Source organism: Harmonia axyridis, chromosome 2 (genome assembly GCF_914767665.1).
Source record: "Harmonia axyridis chromosome 2, icHarAxyr1.1, whole genome shotgun sequence".
In the NCBI taxonomy this organism is placed as follows: Eukaryota; Metazoa; Arthropoda; class Insecta; order Coleoptera; family Coccinellidae; genus Harmonia; species Harmonia axyridis.
Genome location: NC_059502.1, coordinates 30110494 through 30134323, shown reverse-complemented (window position 1 = coordinate 30134323; position 23830 = coordinate 30110494). Strand labels below are relative to the sequence as shown.

Sequence of the window (23830 nt, the reverse complement as noted above, 5' to 3'; positions counted from 1 at the left end):
ACACCGCCAGCTGGATTCGCTTGCTCGTAATTTCTGCCATGAATTTTATTAACGATTAATCTTCACTTGCCTTTGAATCGGGTTTGATGTATTCCATTCGCTTCCTTCGAAACCGATACTATAATCTTTTGATCTCGAAAAAGATTATAATAAATTATTAGTATTTGCTTTTTAATTTTTTTTTTTGGATGAATAATTGTATGGAAAGAGTAATCTTGTGATCTGACCTGTTAATAGCCAAATATAAAAATCGAAATACCCATAATTTGATGCAGAAAATACTGCATTTGAAATGAATATGCAGGATTCTGGTTATGCTTTGATGAAATCAAAATATAGATAATAGATTATGCAGACGAATTCTTTTAAGCGAAACTCAAATTAGCAAAATGATACTAAAAAATACTTCAAAAGTCCCCCACTAATTATAAACTTATCCTTCGAATCGATTAAACATGAACGTTTCATTTGCAAAGTTTGTTATTCTCTATATCCGCGCCTCTCTTTTCAACTCATCTAGGGTTTTCTTTTGTTTTTTTTTTGTTTGTACTACTTGATAAGTCTGTGCTCGAGATCCTCAGAAAGTCCGAACAACATGAACAAGCACTGCTTAGTTGTTGTTTCATCTTGATGGGGATAACATTGAAATTGTTGCATATGGATTTTGTACTATATTTAAGCACATTGTAATTGTGGTTGAAATCTCAAATAAATTGAATAAAAGACTTCATTGCATATACATAGATTATGTAAAAATTGTTCAAGATAATTTAGAAATTTATTGATTTTTCCGTTGTGTCTCCATATGTACATAACTCAAATCAAGAGAATTACAGGAGACGTAGATAGATGCATCGTTTGCATATTGGATCATTTGAAAATCCAACAGAATTTTTCTGAGCTTTAACATTTCATGAGAAAAAATTAAATGAATCCATTATGAAGGTACATTGCATAATAATAAATACTCATTCGGTATAGTTCCATGGAGCAAAACAGACATCGAAAACCTGCAACGCAAAATGAGAACACTGATGACAAAAGCAAATAAGTACCATCCCAAAAGCAGCATTGGGAGGACTACACTGCCAAAAAATAAAGGACTGATGATAAATTGGCAGATAAAAAGCCTACGGAAATACTTCAGAGATCAAGCAGCTAGATGAGACGTCTACAAAATACTGTGTGAAGCAGACGAATCAACAATTCACAACTTCACAAGGAGCAATTTTCATACAACCACCAGACAAATCAAGAAAAACTGCAAAGAAGGAGAGAGAACCAGGTGAACCAGGATCATGTCGACATTGAAGCGTCGAACTTTTGGCTCACATCAGGTGCGATGTATCCAGAAACGGAAGGTTTTATTTTATCCAAGATCAAGTGATCTCAAAGAGAAATTACTGCAAGCATATCATTAAGGATCGAACTATTACTGACGATCGATGCCGATATGGGTGTCCAACGAATGAGACAATCCAACATCACAGGAGGATGTCAAATGTTTGCAGGAAATGAATATAAAGAGAGACACGATGCAGTAAGAAAAATACTACACCAAGAATTGGCAACCATATAAGAACTAATTCATTTTGAAAAAGTACCATACTACAAGCACCAGAGACCCTCCTGAAAAACGAAAGCTATGAACTGTGCTGGGATCGTATAGTTTTGACTGATGAAACAATCCTTCACAACAGACCAGATGTACTACTAGTTGATAAACATCAAAAGACAGCAATACTTGTAGCAATTATCATTTCAACAATAATTAGAATAGTACCCAAAAATCTCAAGAGGAATATCAAGCAATTAGGACTTAGTGAGTATATTTGTAAAAAGCTGTTTTTTTAGGTACTGCAAGGACGGTGAGAAAATTCCGACGGACAGATCGCGTGTAAGAGGACCAGAAGTTCGACGAGAACCAGGGGGGCTACAAGGACCGGACACGACCGAGCTCTACCCTTCTTATATTTTAAATATCTGGGATTGGGTGAATGATCCTCTTAGCGGGGAGTGAGAAGCCGACGGCGAGGAGATTTTTCTATCCTACACATATAGGCTAAAGTCGGGGATAATAATGATAATACTTTATTCTCTCTGTCAGACAAAAATGTATGAGATGAGCCGAAGAAAAAACAACAACAAGCATAATAAAAAACAAAACACAAAAATCAGAAAAATATTCGGCAACTGAATAATAACATTTACTGACTAACATAATCCTAAATGTTTTTTTAATTCATTGAACTTTGGTCTTCGAAAAGATATAGGTAAGTGATTTAAAATGTTTATATACTGATAGATTGGTAAAAATTCGAATCTAGAAGTATTATGTTTTGGTATACACAATAATCCCTTTTTTTTTGTACTGAAGCTATGAAAGCTCGCAAGTTTTGTCAAATTACAATCGTTTTCTTTGTTATAAATTAAGCATTTGAATTAAAAATCGAGGCTAGAATGAGGAGGACTAAATATCATAAGCAGAATCTCTTCTGTAGAACAAAAACTCCGCCAACATCCGATGAATTAACCCAGAGCAGGATGTTATAATATAGATGACTATACACCAAACTGTATTAGATGCTCAAGATGGATCGCAAAGGAAGTGAATTTCGAACTCTACCTATGGCAAAGTAAGAGCTATTGAGTTTTTTACAAACAGCGTTGACATAAATGCTCCAATTCAAGTGGGAATCGATGTGGAAGCCAAGGAACTTGGTATGCTCTGCAGATAGAACAACTTCATCCAAATAGCGTACAACCAATCTGCGTTCATTGCTTCTCAGTGCGAAATGAACGCATTCAGTTTGAGCAATATTGATCATGATTGAATTAGAACGATACTAATCGACAAAGCACTGGACTAATAGATTACACAACCTCTGCAACTCGTCAAAAGTCTGCGCAGCAACATCTGTTTCAAACCATATTAAGACCTGAATAAGTCTTGAAAAAATGACAATATGTGGAAACATTGTTATCGAATTGTCCGAAGTTCCTGAAGAGGACTTAATAAAGGGTTTTCCAATAGGAAATTTCATTTTTAATAGCAGAGCAACTGTCACTTTTGAAGTTATCTATTGACATTTGACAAGTGAAAACTGCGCCAATTCTTAGAATTGAACAATTCACGCATTATCAATGAATTTGTAAAAAAATTCCTTACAAAAGTGGTGAAGAGATAGCAAAACTAAAACAAATACGGCTCGTTGTGAAGTACCTTTTCAACTGACAATAGTGAAACTGGTTGAAAAATTTAACCTGTTGCGGCAAGTTAGTGATGACAATGATGTGAAGCGTCGAAACCGTTTCAGTCGGTAAAGAATCACTAAGAATATTGCTGTTGGAATCCGTAATGTTAAAGAAAACCTAGGTTTGTCGATCTTGGGAATTTGTCATTTCACAAACGAAATCATAACGGATTTTGCATGAAGACTTTGGTCCTAAGACTCTTTAGGTACAGTTAAGTCAAGAACTCAAGCCGGCCGATCACAAGCAATGTAATAACCTGAATGCCACCTAAAGTTATTATTTATCGTTATTTTATCTAATAGATTCTGATGGAACGAAAGTCTGGAAATTTGGCATGAAGATTCGAGAGATCGTTTTATATCTAGATTTCAACCGAGTCCAGGTTTATTTTTCGGAAATATTATAGGCATTTTTGTATATTTATTCGCATTGAATTTTCTATCAATAATTCGCATCAAGTTTAAAATAGATATTATCAATATTTCGAATCAGTCGTATCTATTATCACTGAAATATTAGCTTTTTTCTCAATGTTTTTTTTTCTGGGATTGTGTCTTTTTCATATTGAGTTGCATTGCATATTGAATAAACAAGCATTATCGACCGGGCACAAGTTGTATCATATAGGTTTTTAAACGCTAAATATCTATAAGGTTATATTGAGGAAAGCTCTGGAGGGTTTAGATATTTCTTCCATTTTGTGATTCTACATTTTTTGCAAAGTGAAAAATTTGAGGTTTTATTTTCGCAACGTCGAATTCCTAACCGTTGGTACACGAACGTTGAAATGAACGTAATAATATTCGTTCATTAGTCGAAATCTTAGAAAAAAAATTAAATTGCAATTTACTTACTAAACAACTAAATCATTCTTGGATTGATTTTTTTATAATAAATCAGAAACGATGAAAATTCTCAGTTCCATTGCCGCTATTCTGAATACAATCGAAAATAATAGGCTCACTAGGAAATATGTTCCCACATATTTTGAATTCCATGATCCCTATTCGTTGGAATGAAATTTATATATTGTTGGCCTAATGCAATATAAACAAAAGGATATTTCAGTTAATTGAAATCGACTCTAGGTGCAATTTGATCAAAATGCGTTTGGTGCTATTTCCAATTGAATATTAATATGAAAAGGGATCGAATTCATTTCATTGGAGAATAAATTAATTATATATTGTTTATATTGTCGCAAAATTGAATATTCGGTATAATACAACTAGGAATGCCTATTAACAATACTTCATATGAAAATTCGTTCAATATAGAAAACCTTCGGGAAATGCGGGAAATAGTACAAAAATATATAAAACTATTGCTTACCGTCTGGTATAGTTTTCTGTGACGCTATGAAATATTAAAGCTTGAATGTATTCAATGATAGGAAATATTTTCAAACTATAACAAGAAAATTGACAGTTTCAATAATTTATTACCAGAAGTGACTTATTGTCACTTTTTGATATCCAATTTCTCGAAATATTCATTTTCAAGTTGAAAATTGCTAATTGGAAATTTTAATTAAACGACTTCGTTCAGTTTTTTGTACTTTTCAATTCTAGAACTCGATTTTCAAAATTTTTATATACAGGGTGTTGTTTCAAGGATACAATCGTTTCATAATTTCTTGTTAAATCTTACCTGGATTTTATTTGTGATCATTATTTTAAGCTTCAAATAAGAAAAATGTGTGCCACATATAAAAAATATACTGGTGTTTGCGCTTGTTATGACCTCGGAAAATAATATGCGAAATTCACGGTACCCAAGGAAATTAGACCCCATAAATGGAGTATATCTAACAGGCCAATTGAACAGTTTCCGGTCTATCATAATAAAACACATTTTTTTGCAAAATTTGATTTTATTATTCAACATAGTTGCCTTCGAGGGCGATACAGCAATTATAGCGATCTTCTAACTTTTCGATGCCATTTTTGTAGTACGATTTGTCTTTCGTTTCAAAATAGGCCTCAGTTTCGGCGATTACTTCTTCATTGGCGCTAAATTTCATTCCAGCGAGAATTCTTTTGAGCTCTGAGAACAGGAAAAAGTCGCTAGGGGCTAGATCTGGCGAATACGGTGGATGCAGAAACCACTCGAAGCCCAATTCATGCAGTTTTGTCATTGTTTTCATTGATTCGTGACACGGCGTCTCGATGAAACAGCACCTTTTTATCTTCAAATGGGACCGTTTTGAAGGATTTCATCCTTTAAACGATCCAATAACGCTATATAATGATCGCTGTTGATGGTCTGGCCCTTTTGGAGGTAATTAATGAATACCTTGCGCATCCCAGAATACTGATGCCATAACCTTGCCAGCTGATCGCTTTGGATTCGGTTCATCGTGTGCAGTCCACTCAGCCGACTGTCGATTGGACTCCGGAGTGAAATGATGGTGCCATGTTCCATCCATTGTCCCATATCGACGCAAAAATTCAGTTTCATTGCACTGCTCAGAATCATTTACACGTTGTTGGTGTCGATCGATTGTGAGCTCTCGCGGAACCTATTTTGCACCCAACTTTCTCATGTACAAATATTCGTGAATGATATGATGTACACGTTCAGATGATATCTTCACAATGTCTGCTATCTCGAACAACTTCACTTTACGGTTATTCAAAATTATTTTGTAAACTTTTTTGATTTTTTCGTCAATGACAGCTACTTTTGGACCACGTTTAAACTGAGCATACCAATCAATGATGGTTGATTTTCCTGGTGCTGACCCCGGAAATTCTTCATCAGGTCAAGATTTTGCTTCAACTGTATTTCTTCCCTTTAAAAAGTAATATTTATCAGCACACGAAATTTTTTCTTCCATCTTTTTTCAAATAACAGAAGTAGCTACACTCACACCGCAATATCTCACAAACTAATGGTCGGATTGCTGTCAAATTTCGACACGTATCGTTTGAAGGTTGGTACAAACGAAAAATCATATGAATTTATTACTAGCACCTCCATCTGTGCATCAGACCGGGGACTTTTCAATTGGCCTAATAGAACCATCACCTCGGTGCCCTCTATTCACTGTCCCAGTTTTTCCGTTTACCAATGAAACGCCCTGTATAATCCTCAAATCTTAACAAAGCTTGTCAGAACATGATTCCGAACAAACCAATATATAAAACAGAATGAAAATACTGTTCTATGAATGAACCGATAAAAATACATTTCGAGGGAAACTAAAACGCTCTGAATATTCGTGTGGAAGCTAGTTATAGGTGATGCATTTCTTATTTTACACATCCATGAGCAGTTAGAACCCAATCCCGTTTGATGGATAGAAAACTCCGGATTCGGATCGTTATTTATTATATGAAACTCCCACGCTATCGTCATCCACTCCATCTAAATCGAATCAGCAATGAGTTAGCGAAAGATCTCCGGAATTCGCAGGAGGTTTTCTTGCCTACACACAACGTTTGACCGTGTTCGCGACCCCAAGTAATAGCGCGGGTATGCCTGGCATGAGAATTTTCCCCAGAGGGAACCTCGAATGAAGAGATGCATATTTCAGTATTCGACCGAGGCAGTCAACTCTACGGAAATTCTGCACGGGATTTTTTTCAGCTTTCGCATCCTGGAATAGGGAATTCATTCAGTCAGTTTCGTCGCTGCAATTCGCGACTCAACAGCTTTCGAAACTAGTTTCGAAACTATTGCTAGTTTGATGGCAGATGAATATTGCCAGTTGTATGAGAAATACTCGATCGAGAAATATTTTGGATATATCCTATACGTGATTTTTTTTTCGTCTACAATATTGCATAGTGAACAATTCATTTCTATTAGGCCAATTGAAAAGTCCCCTTTTTGGTGCACAGATGGCGGTGCTGGTATTACATCCATATGATATTTAGTTAGTACAAACCTTCAAACGAAAATTTGACAGCAGTCCGACCATTAGTTTATGAGATATTGCGTTGTGAGTCTAGCTACTTTTGTTATTTAAAAAAAGATTAAATGAAAAGAATTTCGTGTGCTGATAAAATATTGCTTTTTGAAGGGAAAAATACAGTTGAAGCAAAATATTTCCGGGATCAGGACCAGGAGAATCAACCATCATTGATTGGTATGCTAAGTTTAAATGTGGTGAAATCAGTACCGAAGACGGCGAACGCAGTGGACGCCCAGAAGAGGCTGTCACCGATGAAAATATCAAAAAGTTCACAAAATAATTTTGAATGACTGTGAAGTGAAGTTGATCGAGATATCATCTTAACGTGTACATCATATAATTCACGAATATTTGTACATGAGAAAACTGTATCCTAAATGGGTGCTACGCGAGCTCACAATCTATCAAAAGCAATAACTTGTTAATGATTCTGAGCAGTGTTTGAAGTTGTTTAAGCGCAAGAAACCTGAATTTGGAGTCGTAATGTGGCAATGGATAAAACGTGGCTCCATCATATCACTCTGGAGTTCAATCGACAGTCAGCTGAGTGGACTGCACACGATGAACCGAATCCAAAGCGAGGAAAAACACAACAGTCTGCTGGCAAGGTTATGGCATCTGTGTTCTGGGATGCGCAAGGTATAATATTCATTGATTACCCCCAAAAGGACCAGACCATGAACAACGATTATTATATAGCGTTATTGGATTGTTTAAAGGATGAAATCGTTAATAAACGGCCCCATTTGATAAAAAAAGGGATGTTTCATCAAGACAATGCGCCGTGTCATAAATAAATGAAAACAATGGCAAAATAGCATAAATTGGCCTTCGAATTGATTCCGCATCCCCCGTATTGGCCAGATCTTCCTCGAAGGCAACTATGTTGAATAATAAAATCGAATTTGGCCAAGTAAAAAGTGTTTTACTATTGTAGAACGGGAACTATTCAATTGACCTGTTAGAGTAAAATATTTCAGTAAAAATTCGTTAATTTTCCCTGAACCTTTTAAGTGTTTATAGGAGGGCATTATTTCAAACATCTATCACCGAAAAATATATTATAATATTTTTCACACTTCGATGGCGATATCAAGAGAACCCATTCGATCAGTTTTGCCGCTGCAATTCGCGACTCAACAGCTTTCGAAACTAGTTTTGAAACTATTGTTAGTTCGATGGCGGATGAATATTGCCAGGTTGTTGCAAAAAAACAACTAGTCTCTGTATTGAAATATTTCAGAAACCATTCGTTAATTTTCGCTTAACCGTTTGAGTTTTTATAGAAGGCCCTTAAGACAAGCGCGGGAATAATTTCTTATGATAGAAGGCATTGGTTGGAAATTCAAAAACGAGCTTTCGAGTGAACGAATATTATTTTTATTTATTTATTTTCTCCGGGATTTTCTCTATTTCTCTGGCTAATTCGTTTATTCTGCTACACTTTGTAGTAAAAATTCGTGCGTGAATATCTCAGATTCATGGTTATATTTTATTATTAAATGTTGGTTAGTGGAACTCTCCTGTCATGGATTTATCTACTTTCTATCAAATTTATGATACTTTTATGCATAACCTTTGAAGTTACCATTTCTGTTTATATCAGATTATTTTGAGTGCTCAATTCAGAAAAGGTGAAGATCTCTGAAAAAAATCAAAATGACGGAAAACCTGCATGTTCGAGATTTCTTCCTTGGTTGTCATTGATTTTCTGTTTCTGAATGAACTTAGTTTTATAAGAGTTTCTGTGAAAAGAATTTTCATAAATCGAACAAACCTTTTCTTTACATTTATTGAGGAATTGGTAAATTTCAACCGAAATTGATATTTTTTTATATCTAATACTAATATGAAAACAGAATCTAAAAATATCGAACGGTTCCTTCGTTACGGCTATGTCATCCAAATTTCTCCTTCGGTTCTCTGAAATATTAAAAAAAACAACTGGTTGGACTGTCCAAACATTTCAGATAATAATATAAATTTATCACAAAAAAAAAATCACTGTTATTTCAATTGATATCTGTTGGGAGTCTAACACTCAACCTTGAGGTATTACCTGTGGAATGTAAATTTGAACTTATCGAATTATATCTATTAATGGCTTTAATAAAGGAAACGTTTCATATTTTTCGATTCTCTTGTCATATGCATATTGTCATATTAAGCATTAAAAAAGTAAAATCGTGAAACATTTCAACAATTTCGGGTAACATTTTTCTTGCTGTATCAAGACATGTAATAGTAATTTACGTAACAAGTCCGGAAAATAGGGTTTTTTTGGACGAATAGACAAAATTCCAGGACGAGCGTAAGCGAGTCCTGGAAGTCTGTGAGTCCAAAAAAACCATTTTCGGGCGTGTTGCGTACAATATTTTTTCGGCAACCATGTAAAATAACACTATCGCTGCTGCTTTCCATATTTTATTGCGATTGCGATAAAAAAACTTGCAAACTTTTGACAACTAATTTCATATGAACTGTCAGCCGTTATCTCGGTTGCTGTGGATTCTACGATTCTTTTCCGGACTAGTCCGGGAAGTACGTACTTTCCGGACTAGGCCGGGAAATGCTACTTTCTCAGAGAAAAAGCGTCCGGGAAGTGAGCACTTCCCGGACGGTTGCCGAAAAAAAAATTTTTTGTTCGATTTATGAAAAAATCTCCAACGTTGCAGGTTTTCCGCTATTTTAATTTTTTTTCTGAGTTTCAATTTTTCTGAATTGAGCAATCAAAAATCAGTTCGATGACAAAAAGCAAAAAAAAAAATGAACACTGAAAAATTTGCATTATGGTCGATCCTTGCCTCTCCAAATGGAAAGAGGGTAACAAACACAGAAGCGTATATAGGATAATGTGATTTACTTCAATGTCATCACTGTTGTTGGTTACGAGGTTGGTTATATAGGGTGTTCCAAATTCCAAACCATTGCCAACTCCGTTATTATTGATGCTACGATGTCGGTTAAATGGGCAAAATGGTAGCATTTTTAGTGACCTTCTCGACGCCGAAAACAAACAAAAAATTGACAGTCGCGTTGTCATAATATTTCATAAAATTAATTTTTTTTCAATGGAACACCCTATATTTTTTCATGATTTCGAAACATAATTGAATCAATATTTACGGAGTTGGCAATGGTGCTGACTTAATTTGGAACACCCTGTATAGACGAGGAGTTCTAATGTTACGATTTTTTGAGAGTCGACATGCACATTGGAGTAAGGTATTATTTCACATATACAAAACAAGGTTTCACTTTGTTCCATCTGTGGTGTGGTCACACAAATATAGGTAGTGCATTTTCTCCGATATTCTGCTTGGATTTTCTATCATTCTGCTCAAGAAATCCACGTTGATTCTACCGAAAAGTTTGAAATTATCATTCTACAAGGTGTCCCAAGTTCGAGTGCTTATTAGAGATTCCTGGTGAACAGGGCCTCTTTTACTTCTGAAAATTGGGATTACGATATTATCCAATATTCTGCACTGAACTAAAATAGTTTTGCCTCCTAAATACTTCCAGTTGAAGAGGGATTGATATTATAATTTCTCAAAAAAAAAACACTTCCTATTTTTCCTCTTAGGATGATTACATCGATTCATTGCAATTGTGTGAAATGATTGTTATAAACTGCTGAATTGTTCAGTAACCTTGACTTCTTTCCAAAGGTTTTTCATTTAGGTAGTGACAGTGTACATTTTTTTTCACCAACAATGAAGGTATCTGCATTCGCTGCGTGCACACAGTTCCAATAAGAGGAATAGACGTAGAGGAATGGTAATCTTTATCTAAAACATGTGTATACAACCATTTAAAAGCCAGAAATCAATTTATCATGATAAGAAATCTTGCCCAACGCTGTTTGTCGTCATGTACTGCCGAGCCAGTAATACTTCCTCGTGGATATCTTAAACTATGCATCTCTTCTTGGAATTAAACATTTCATTCCTGCCAGACAGAGTTTTTGATTGCGTCCATAAGATTAACCCTGCAATTCACTTCAAAACGAATTTTGTTGTACGTACCAGTTGGTTCGTCATTTAATATTTATTCTTTTGAGATAGAGCAATACAAAAAATTATAAACTTCAAAGAACAAAGCATGTGTAGATGTAATCTCAGTATTAGCAGAGGAAACGAAAACGGGACATCATACATTTCAACGTATGATACAAGACAACGCAAAAATTCTCTCTCCACGTATATAGGTGACTGGTTTGTGTATTTGTTAACAGAATGAGATGACATATTTATATTGAAATTTATATTCATTCAGACGAAATTTTCTCCATCCTTTGTCTTCACCATCAGCTGACAACTTTATAATTAAATCTGCAAACAAAAAGGAAGAGAACCAGGAATGAGTAGTAAATGTAAGCTTTCATTATATTGATTTAAAGCTAGCGACCCATTCTAAAAAGAATCTGAAATTGCATGGATAGCTTGGAATACACCATGAAATTTATAAATTGGACAAGTATTCACCAAGTGGTTAAGGTTCCTTCTAAACTTCACTCACATAGTGGACTATCAATAAAATGCCATTTGAAGAGCATTTTATCACAACGATCATGATGAGTCCTATGTCGATTTAAAATACGCAAAATTTTCCTAGGAGGAGTGAAACCTAGAAATTTATCTGAGGGATCAAGGATTAGACTTCTGTTGAAGACATTACAAGAACTCCATTCCGAGCGCCAAATTTCCTTGTCACTTTCATTAGATTGAATGAAGGTATTTATCCATAAAGGTTTGCGTGACTTTAATCTGACATTTCTAGTATCTGTGATAGAACTGGTAACCAATGTAAAGATGAATAAAAAAAAAGGAAAGCGATGACTCCAATTATTATTTGGGATCACTACGTTTTAACCTTCATGATGCTCATAGCTTTTTAGAACAATCCTACATTATGATATATGTATATGGAAAGAGTTATTTAGGCAACAAGTGCATAAAGTGAGTCTTTTTCGCTCATGGAATGTTTGTATATTCCATGAAAGAAAGAAGACCTTCACACACGTATTGCAAACAATATTTTTTCGAAGCAGAAATATATCAAAAAACTACTCAACAATGAATAATCAGATTCTTGTATTCAACTGACATGTATGTTGGGTCTCATGTGAAAGTAATGATTAGACAATTCATCCATATTTCAATTTTTTTGTTCTTACAACAAGGAACGTTTTAGAAATCGATTCATGTTTTCCATCTGTTGAAAATTAAGACGAAGAATTCACATGAAATCCTTAAACCTCTCTCCTAGTCATAAATCTCAAATCAAAAAGACCAATATGTTTTAGTTTCTGTACGTGAAGGAATAAAAGAGCTTTATTTGAGTGATTTAAAACGAAAAAATCCTGGATCTATGAGTGGTCAGGGTCACTTTGGCCGATCTATCGGATTCCCTTTCGTCACAGATGCCCTAAAAATATTGGTTTAAGTGGAATTTGTTTGCACATGTTGAAATTAGCTATTTAATATGTATATACTTCGTGGGGTGCTCTATGTGATAATTTTGTCTCTGTTTTCTCCTTCCACCCACAAAGGGGCAACCCTAAACCCTCCACTTTTTTCTGTAAAATATGAGTAGCCAATGGAAAACTTATATTTCCTACTTCCCAAATTAAGGGAAGATTTAATGTTCATTTGAAAGTGTTTAAATATGTTGTAACCACTTTTACATCTATTATCTGTTCACTAGTTAGTGTGAGTACTTCTAGTTAAAGATGGTAATCCCTTCAAACCTAGAAGGTCATATTTACTTTTTGTATACTTAACAGTGTATAAACTTGTAACAAGTTCTTGTTATCAAGTTGGATAACAAGAAAATAATCTCAGTGCAAGAAATAGTTTTAGTGTTAGCCTAGACCTATCCCTCTTCACTTCGATTATCTCAGCGTAGATAAATACAGAATCGGTGTTTTTACAGAACATCGATCATATTTGGGTTGTGGCCATACCGTTTGGTCATAACAGGCTTAAGAGGGAATGCTACCACTTGACTGCCCAGTTCAAAACTTAAAGGGGAATAACTATTCTTGCAGATCACCGATTTGTATGGGGTTTTCTGATAATTTCTTCAAACAATGATCTGAAAAGAACGGATTGGCTATTTTTAATTTGCGAATGAAAAAACAATCTGGTCAATCCGTCCTAGAAAGATACCTTATACCATCTCTGTATCTGTCTATCGAGCTCGAAGTTGCTGCATTGCCAAATGTTCGAACAACCGTTCGTACAGTTCGCTGCGATTTCATTGGCTGGCGTGTAAGAATTGAATGCCGTCAAACGTATCTGAATTCTTACATGTGGTAGAAAAGGACGGAAAATCAGAAGAACGTTTGAGATTGCTCCACTCATCCAAAAAAGTGAGGGCTTCTCAGAGGGGCTGGAGGGAGCTGAATAGGTAAACTTTGACAGATGCGCGGAAACGCACGTGGTATCATTCCGTCTTAATCCCAAAGATTAAGTTTATAAAACGCGATAAAATAATTGTGGTACGAAACAATGTATATAAATGTCGACGTTTTGCACCATATATGAAGCCTTTTCAAATAATTTTTTTTTTTTAACAGGAACACTTTATTACTAGATGCTAAAAAAAACAATGTTAAAATTAATATATTGGAATCAAGGATATCACAGGTTCAAAGAACGAAATAACAGGTATACGTTTATTCAGAAAACGAATGTATCAAAATACAATATTCATATATATATATATATATATTTTGAATATTGAGGAAGTTGACTCTATGTGGGAGTCATTCAAAATTCTGCTCTCCAGAGAAATTAAATCCTGTTCGTACACAAGGGTCGCCAGAATAAACCCTTCCAAACCTTGGATTAATGACCACATCTTGGACACCATTCGTATGAGGAAAAACCTATGGCAGCGTTATCTGCGGTACAGAACACAGGAGAATTATGATAATCATCGGCGGTACTCTAATCGATTATCTACAATCCTCAGAAAGGCTAGAGCGAGTTATGAGGATCGATTGGCGTCCTCGGGAAATCGGAAGAGATTCTTCAAACACGTGCGCTCCATGTTGAATTCAAAGGTCTCAATTCCTCTGCTGCGAAGCTCATTTGACGTTGACTGTCGTGATGAGGATGAATCAGCCACCATGTTTGCTGATTGCTTCGCTGAGGCTTTCACTCATGAGCCACCCGGAGTTATACCCGAGGTTGGAGTGCCGCGATCCACAGCCTCTCTTGATTCTGTGGAAGTAACTGAGGAGGAAGTTAGAAAATTATTAACCCAGCTTGATGCATCTAGTGCTCCTGGACCTGACGATTTACCTGCTTCGGTGCTGAAATCTTGCGCCAGCCAAATATCGAGACCCCTTACTGAGATTATCCGTTCTTCACTCACTTCAGCCCGAGTACCAAAGGCATGGCGAATAGCGAAAATAACCCCCATTTTCAAATCAGGAGACAGGCTATCAGCATCTAATTACCGCCCCATCAGCTTAACTCCTATAATAGCAAAAATCGCTGAAAAAGTAATCTGTTCGCGCTTGCTCTCCTTCTTGGTTTCGAACAAGATAATTCCAGACTGTCAGCACGGTTTTGTACCCGGCCGCTCTGTGATAACGTGTCTGCTTCAGTCCCTGAATTCATGGACAAAGTCCCTTGATTCGAACTCGCCAGTAGATGTGGTCTATTTAGACTTTTCAAGAGCATTCGATCGCGTTCCTCTGAAAAGACTCCTTCTCAAACTAAGCCATTTTGGCATCAGAGGGACATTACTCAAATGGATCGAGTCATTTTTGAGTGATCGAGAGTTCAAGGTCAGAGTCGGTGCATCCTCTTCTAGTAGCAAGACTGTAATTAGTGGCGTACCACAGGGTTCTGTGCTCGGCCCACTGCTATTTCTGATTTATGTGGCTGATCTTCCACAGCTGGTATCCTCTGAGTGTTCAGCTTATGCAGATGACTTTAAATTGTTCGCCAATGCTTTCTCCTCTACAATCCAGAGTGATCTGAATCGTATCTCTGAGTGGTGTCAGGAATGGCTTCTTCCCCTGAATGTTCAAAAGTGCAGGGTTTTACATTTGGGCAGGAATAATCCGAGGAGACAGTACAACATTGATGGTGTTCCACTTCAATCTACCGAACAACATGGCGATTTAGGAGTGATCATGTCATCTGATTTATCTTGGTCGGCTCATGTCGATAGTGTTGTGTCAAAGGCGAAGAGAATGGTGTATCTGATAAGAAGGACCTTCCCCAGGTGTTCTGTGAGTACAGCTAAGACTCTGTATACCACTTACGTGCGGCCCATCATGGAGTTCGCCGGTCCTGTTTGGGCGGCGGCACTCGCGGGTGATCGGGAGAGGCTCGAGAAGGTTCAGCGGTATGCAACGCGTGTGCCGTATGGTGCGATTCGCCCAAGCTATAGCGAAAGATTGTGCTTGTTCGGTCTTCGTTCTTTCCGTGAGCGCCGTGAACGTGGCGATTTGATAGTGACCTATAGAGCGTTACACGGTCTGTTCGGTTGTGATCTGAGCAACTTGTTTGCCCTCAATACCAACAATCTTCGTGGCCACCAGCTGAAATTGTACCACGAAAACTATCGGACATCTCAAAGGCAACATTTCCTCTGCAACAGGGTGTTTGATAAGTGGAATTCATTACCAGGCTGGATAGCGGACGCCCCAAGTGTGAATACTTTTAAAAATCTGTTGGATGCACTTTAATGTCGTTTTAGCATTTTCTTTATTTTAGGGTATTGGTGTTATGTAAATTTTTCTGTATTTTTTTTCCTGAGAGTTATAGGCTTGTATGCCTCCTCTCTTATCCATTTTGTAATAATAATAATAATAATATTGTAATCATCAGGCACAAAATGACATATGTGATAAAATACGATTAAAAAGAAAATGATAAGACGATCATTATAGAAAACCCTATAAAAAAAACAAGGATCTTTGAAGAAAATGGGATCAGAACCATATGGTTGTGGATTTTAGATTTACTTCTAAGGTTCACAGGAAATAGAAGAGAAATCTTTATGTATATGTATTTAAACTATACGTTTTATTTTGTCAATGAGTAGGTAGTTTGAAATTTGCTTATATTTGGTTTTCAATTGTTGTGAAAGTGATTGTATTATAATGGGGACGGTGGTAATTATTTTTGAGATTGGCAAAATACTTTACCGACGCCTTCAGCTTAGCTACTGGAATTTTCAATTCTAATTGAATAACTTCAATAGTTTCGCAATTGTGAGAAATTTTTCATTCGAAACTAATAACGCCGATTTTTAACCCCATAGCCAGATATGTATTTTATAATATGGTTTCATAACGCACAGGAAAAAGGAAAAAAATGCCGTTTGTAGCTAATCATTTTTGACTTATTTTTCAATACATAAACTGTTTGAGTTATTGAAAAAATACTAAATCTAAACCTAAAATTATGAACATTGGTTCCTCAACAAAAAAAAAATCAAGTGCGTGAGAAACAAAATAAAAAGTTACATATAAATATAAGGTCCAGAAAATCCAGAAAAATTATTATCCCAGGTTATATGTTGAGATGTAGAAGATAAATTAGTAGATATTTTAAACTTTTCAACATAATAAACAAAATCTAAACTCAAAGGTAGGTAGTACCTACTGTATTCGGAATTAATAATTATAGCTTTCCTACTCTGGACATGAGCCAATCGTTGTTCATAATCGAATTTACATAATGTACCATTGATATTATTTGATGAATAAGATTGAATTAGTATCGCTATTTGATTTGTCCAATCTACCGGAACAACACGGATGGTTATAGTATGAATGATCGAGATTGAAACTGAATATATAAACTCAATAGCTACTCGAAATGAATTATGAGTTACAAACGACCTCATCAACTTACATTGAGTTGATTCCAAAAATAACAAGATAAATTTGTTGTTGATTACTCAATGATTGTATCAGTGTTGAATGAAAACTGCATTCTTTGGGGTAAGGAATTCTTTGGAGATTCCAATAAGCGATTATGCGGGAAACTACTATGAAATAAGAGCGATTTCAAACGATCGCCCACAACAGCAGTTCTTGAAACAGCTACCCATCTTCATTACTTGAAAGAATAGATGAAATAATTGAGACCTCTCAATGGCATATCGAGAAACCCTGAAAAAAAGTTACCCAACGTGGAGTACATAAAATATTTCATGCAATAATTTCAAATTGGTAATTTCCCAAATATTGCAAATTATTGGTTTTGAATCGTTACCCCCCCTCCCCATGAAAAAGAGCTATATCCGCCCTTGCTCAATCGAAATAGTGTTGTAACTCATTCTGAATTGTTAATCCAACTGAGATGAAGGTTCACAGTAGGTATACATATTCCTTGTTAGTATGTTATTTTTTCCTCTCAATAGCGTTCACCAACGCTACATCCTTCGTTTTTCGGTTTTGGGGTTAAATCTACACATTTTTCGATTATATATTTATCGAATACATAGGTACATATAATAGCTATTTGTGTATTAAATGATAAAAAATGTCCATTGAAAGAAACATTTCTCTCTTGAAATTGACAATGAATTTGCACCCGAATTACATACAAGATTTTTTTTACAATCGAGCATTTTACATAGTTCCTAAAATTAATTCAATTTGATGAATGAAAATTAAAATGGCACTTCAATTTTTTGTAAAATTACGGACACTGAAAAATTGTTAGATGTTGAAATTGTTTCATTGCGAACATAAGTTTTAGTAAGAGCTGAAATCAATATTCAAGTGGAAATTAAATTACCCAGGAAAGATAAAAGAAGGAATCATTATTTGTGTTCCTTAGTTTTGTTAATATATATATGTAAAATGATGATTTTGAAATTGATTATTTACTAATGTGTTAGTGATCCATACTGATCCATAATTTCATTCGAAAATAGATGTTGAAATTTTCAAAAAATAAATATCACTCGTCTCATGAAAACTTGACATTTTTCATCTAATCAAAATACAATTTCTGTTGAAACATCAGATTGCCTTAGAATAAAAATTATACATTCACACAATATTAATGAGTATTCGCTAATTTATTGATTGATACAATCTTTATAATATGTCTCTTCTTCATGCATATCTCCATTGTGAATATGGAAGCCGATAACATCAAACCAAGCACTAAAATAATGAAAGGAAATTGAACTTCTTCCAAAGAAAAAGGTCTTGTTTTCTCCCGTCGACCGCGATTTTGCTTTACTTTTTGTTCAAGAATGAGATTGGCCACCATTAAATCATACCAATACTCTATCAATCCAGCTTCCCTAAAAACGGAAATGAGATGATCGAATCTTTTTCTATAGGGGGACTCAGCTGGAACGATATATGCCATAAAATAAGAAACAGGACATTCAGCTACTATATGCAACAAAGGTTCATCTTCGGAAGTTGTGTAATATGATTCTATGACATATTCTGCATCCCGTTTCCTCTCTAGTGTCGCATAATTTTCATTACTTGTGGCTACTCTAATGAGGGCTTTCTCTTCAAACTCTCTGAGAACTCTTTCATTCAACTTTTTGGTGATATCCATTTGATCTTCTGTGAAAATATCCAGTGAACTCAGGATTTGATAGTTTTCATCCAGCAAAGACTCTATTGTGTTAATTTCCTGGAATCTCGATACTACTGAGAATAGCTTCACCATAACTGCCTGAAAAATTCCAGTGAAAATAACGGAGTACATGAGATACACTGTTGTAAAAATTGCCTGTCCTTTCTTCAGATTTGGATGGTTAGGTGTAAGGAGTATATGGATAATAACTCTCATCTTGAAACTAATATATTTTCCGAATAATAAGGCGCCCAGCATTTTCATCAGGAGTGAGAACATTATGCAAGCCACCAGAAAGAAGAAAATACATAACCACGAAGGATAATCGAAAGCTTTGTATAAGAACATCCAGCTAGGAACAATAGAAGCTTTTCGCACAATAAAGCATACTTGGTCGCTATAAGTTATTGAAGTGAATTCGATTTTAGATGTATTATAGTGTTTCAGAAATCGTGCATTCGTAGAAAGTTCAACTCGGTCTGAAGCGACCAATCCTAAGCTGCCAGTTACAGTTCCATTAGGATAAACAGTTCCAAAGCATTCCCTGCTGTCACATCCAACAATTGTCAGATTGAAATGCATGAACTTGGAAAAATTTTCCAACATAGCACCATCGACACCAGAGTAGCCACCTGAGTGAATCAAATTTTGGTAAATAAAGTTCTGCTGCATAAACTTCGAAAGGTTCCTCGTAGCCGTTGGCAATCTTTCAAATATTGAAACTTTCATTGGATACTGAAACATATGTTTCATTGAATTCAACATACGGTGTATACTCCGATCATCAGTGGACATGGGAAATACATCCAGTCCCCCCCAGCTTGATGGACCAGTTGGATAGAAGGGTTTCAGTAGGAAAATTTTGTCCTGGTCACAGGAGCAAGGCGTCTGAGCAATAACATTCAAAGTTTTAAAGTGATACCATAATTTATTCAGAATATCGCCAATCTTGAACTTCCACAAAGGGCATTCAAAAGGTTCCGATGACACAAAGAGAATTGAATAAAGTGACCTAGAATGGTGTATGATGAATTTGCGATCTTCAATCAACGCCTGGCGTAAATCTTCTACATTCCAAACGATTACGATAACTACATGTTGTGGATCTGCTGAATAATACTTGACCCTTCGCCAGTATGTTGGAGAACCACTGAAATATTTCACGTTTCTATCCATATCAACGATGGCTGGTCCATTAAGATTGATGGGCGGAAGTGTTTTTGATCGATTGATATAGCGATATTTCACTTTGACATCTGCAAAAAATATTTCCTTTCCTGACATCACTCTCAGGAAGTAACTGGAAAATTCACGCACATCTGCCGAAAAATTTGCACTGCCCAATATGATAACTTTCAGTTTATTCACTTCATCGAAATGCCTATCGTACACTTCCCAGAACAAATTCTCTTCTATTATACACACAGGGAGACTATCCAATAACAACTTCGCGTGAGAGTTCGGAAGGTAAAATGTCAGGTAAGCAACACTCAAAATGAACATTATTGGTTTGTTCCTCGGAAACGTCTAAAACGTTAACTCAACGAGCGCGTCAGAATATCCGCTTCTCTCTATGATTCATTATTTGCCTGTTTACCATAAATTATGGCGGAAGCCACTTACTGAAGCAGTGATATTTGTTCGATAAACATGTTTAGTATGACTGGAGTATAGGAAAATGGCACACTTAATGTTTCGGAAATAATGACAGTCTTAGTTGTTTGAACGGCGATTGCCGATGAAGATTTGTCCAAGATGTCCAAAATTATATGGAGGCCTGAGAACCAAAACAACTGTACCTATATACGAATAGAACTGTGGAGTAGTAGGAATGACATGTATTTATATATTCAGAATACATACATATAATTAGGGTGTGGCATGTGAAACAATTCACCTGTAATGTATCCAATGGAATGATATTTTCCCAAAATTATTCAGTCAGATTGATATCTATTTATGTTGAGAGGGAAAACATTGCATACTGAAGAGTATCGAGAGTGAAGGTTTTCACTCATTCAATATGCAGGCGCATATAAAACAGTACATCTGAAATTTTTATATGGAAGGAGTTTTTGAAAAAAAACTATAGTCAATTCTGCTGACGGTGAATTCATGTATGAACAATATTCATTTGAAGCGGGGTTGAAGCACTCTTAATAAGTTTCGATAATAAGATAAACGTGATCGAATGATTCCTCGGTTGAAAGGTGTTAAATAATTATTTATTGTTCAAGACGATACATTTGTACTTCATCTTTGAGAGTGTCTTTTAGCGTTGAGACGTCATCGAGACGATATTTATATTCAGAAATTTCATTTACTCGTTGTCATTGGATACTCTGAGCAATGCATATTTGATTTATAGTTATATTTATAATTTTTTTATTTAGTCGCTTATAAGCGTGGCATTCCCCGAAAAAGATGACGTTTGCGTTGTCAAGTACGAGCGCAAATGCCTACTTTGAATATCGATTGTAGAAAAACTTTTATCGTGTTGATTCTTCTCGATCAAATCATTTCTGCGTTCAATTTCAGTTCGTTCTTGAACCTTCCATAGATTTAGAACTACAATCAACGAGTCGGTCAATCATCCAACGATTATGAAACCCATCGTTAGTCGATGTGAAAAAATACTCAAAATTGGTACCGTTTTTGAAAAAAAGGTGTGTTGGTTATCTGCCAAAAAAAATCGAATACTTCAACTCGCGAGCAACTAGGTGAAACTACAAATCAAAATTATCCACTATGGAAAGCAGTGTAAATTATAGGAATATCTGGAACACTAAGCCTAGATGAATCAAAGAAAATAATTTGGATGACCTTAAACAGGAAAATTCGTTATTGACGATCTCAGTTCCTGGTGACAATACTTTCGAGAGCATATTTTTACTATTACTTATATTCAATATATAAAATCTACTACTGAAAATACGTGACAAATCATCCCTTATTTTTGAGAAATGAAAATAGAAAATGTTCTACTCAAGTTGTTAATTGCATACTATTAGGAAATAGCAAGCAAAATGGATCGTTTGTATTCCTAGATTTCTCTTTATAGTTTGCTGCCTTCCAAATTGATTTTCTATGGATAAGAACATTCATGTCTGTGCAAGTTGTTTCTATCGTTTTCAAGAAAAGTTACTGATGAAGGGTAGATGTATATTTTTCTTTTCATATTCAAAGCTAGAATATTTCAAAATTGTTATAATTGTTTGAAACAATTATTATGTATTATTTCTTCGAGAACAATTTTCACATTCTTTCATTCGAGTTTTTCACATAAATTAATTAAAACTAAAAATTTTTATGGGATGTTCAGCAAATGATTCTAATTAAAAAAAATAGTTATATATTTCACGTCTAAAAAAGAGTCCAAAACAAAATATAAATTTAATCTATCACGAAAAGACTCTATTGTTGAAGCACAGGCTATTAAATGAGTAATAAGTGACTATGTGACATTGTATTGGTTGTTCTCGATAACTTTTCTGTATGTTATTAAAATAATAATAAAGCAATCCAGTTCAATTATAGTATAATTGTAACCAACATCTGAAGGAAATAATATTAACTTTCTGTAATGTGATAGCATGTTTAGTATGATCACAGCATTAATTGATTAATCTTGAATTATTTTCTTGTAATCGTTTAAAGAAAAAATGTGAGGTAATTGCCACTTGCATATTGTTCTCGGTAAGATCAAGTACGTTGTCTATAAAACCACCTGGAGTTAAATACGATTGAAATATCAAACTATTGTGCGGAATTGCATGATTTAACTATCAATGTTTTCACCGGGCATATATTATATCGGAAAATTAGATCATTACAGTTGGCATTCCAATGGAGATCTGTCAAGAGTAGCGGCGCCACAATAAACAAGGTCTAATTGATGTATTCCATTGATAATGAAAAGAATAATTGAAATGAGCTATCACGGAATGAAATGAATGTTTTGAATAAAACTGACTAAGTCTATGCGTAGCACTCAATGAGTTTACCAACAAAATAATCTATTTGCTATGTTTTTTTATGTCATTTGCTAACCTTTATTGTATTATTTCAAGACCATAACCCTCGCCTCTCTGTCAGTTATAATGTAGAATAGTTTTACATTTTGATACTACTTCAGATTTTTCCCATGCATCCGATGTTGATGAAACAACACCTAGATAAAAAGATCCGTTCAATACTTTCGGCGCTCAGATAGAGAACAAAAATTCTTGAGAATTTTTTTTTAGGTATTTTTAAGCCTTGTTGAAGCCCTTATTGGGTTTTTGATGGAGGTTTCAATCATAAATTTGTAGATCATAGTGGAATAAAATTCAGATCTTCAAATTCTCATAAATGTGAACTGAAAATAAAAATCTGCACCTATTGATAACTCGATTTTTATATCATGAAAATCGAATGCATAAATTTCATGGCATTATCCTAAAAGTCTATTATTATAATATTATATTGAAACTTAATGGCTACAAGATTGATAATAATCCATACATACTACTCATCTTATATCCTAGTTTTCATGGTATAGAAGAATAGAAGCAATTAAATTATTAAAATTCGGTTCAGATCATGAAATATCTTTTAGGGCAGATTTCATCATACAACATCACATCAATATTGTTGGGTAGTATTGTTAGTTTTTGATTGAGGAATAAATCTTTATATGCTGTTGTCATATTGAAATAAAGTTTATCAAAAAAACATACTCAGTATTTCAGTGAGAATATATTCGAATGAGTGGAGACTCTTCATGTGAAATATGTATATAATTGTAAGATAACTTTGTTTGCGGATGATACTATGATATATATTTCTGGATATGATGTGGAAATTTTGTTCAAATTAGTTAACGAGGATTTGGATAGGTTGTTCATTTGGCTTTGCGACAATAACTTGAAAGTCAATATAAAAAAATCGAAGTATATGTTAATAGGTAGTGAATATAGGACACGTAGTACCGACATAAGTAATTTCGGAATTAATATTGATAAAGATGAAATAGACAGGGTTACTAAAATGAAATACTTAGGATTGATTTTAGACGAGAATTTAGAGTTTC

The 23830-nt window shown here is 34.9% G+C and overlaps 2 protein-coding genes across 6 annotated transcripts in view; both read right to left on the bottom strand.

The window, feature by feature from the left end:
- LOC123674247 (collagen alpha-1(XV) chain) overlaps positions 1-23830 on the bottom strand; it is a 457507-nt gene that overhangs the window by 357567 nt on the left and 76110 nt on the right. The window lies entirely within an intron of this gene.
- On the bottom strand, positions 18161-20533 carry LOC123674248. Its single transcript, XM_045609190.1, has one exon. The coding sequence runs from the start codon at positions 20260-20262 to the stop codon at positions 18220-18222; it is 2043 nt and encodes a 680-aa protein (XP_045465146.1). The 5' UTR covers positions 20263-20533; the 3' UTR covers positions 18161-18219.

What these genes read in the sequence shown, in the direction of transcription:
- LOC123674248 (XM_045609190.1), bottom strand. Translation starts at nt 20,262, where the DNA reads ATGTTCATTTTGAGTGTTGCTTACCTGACATTTTACCTTCCGAACTCT.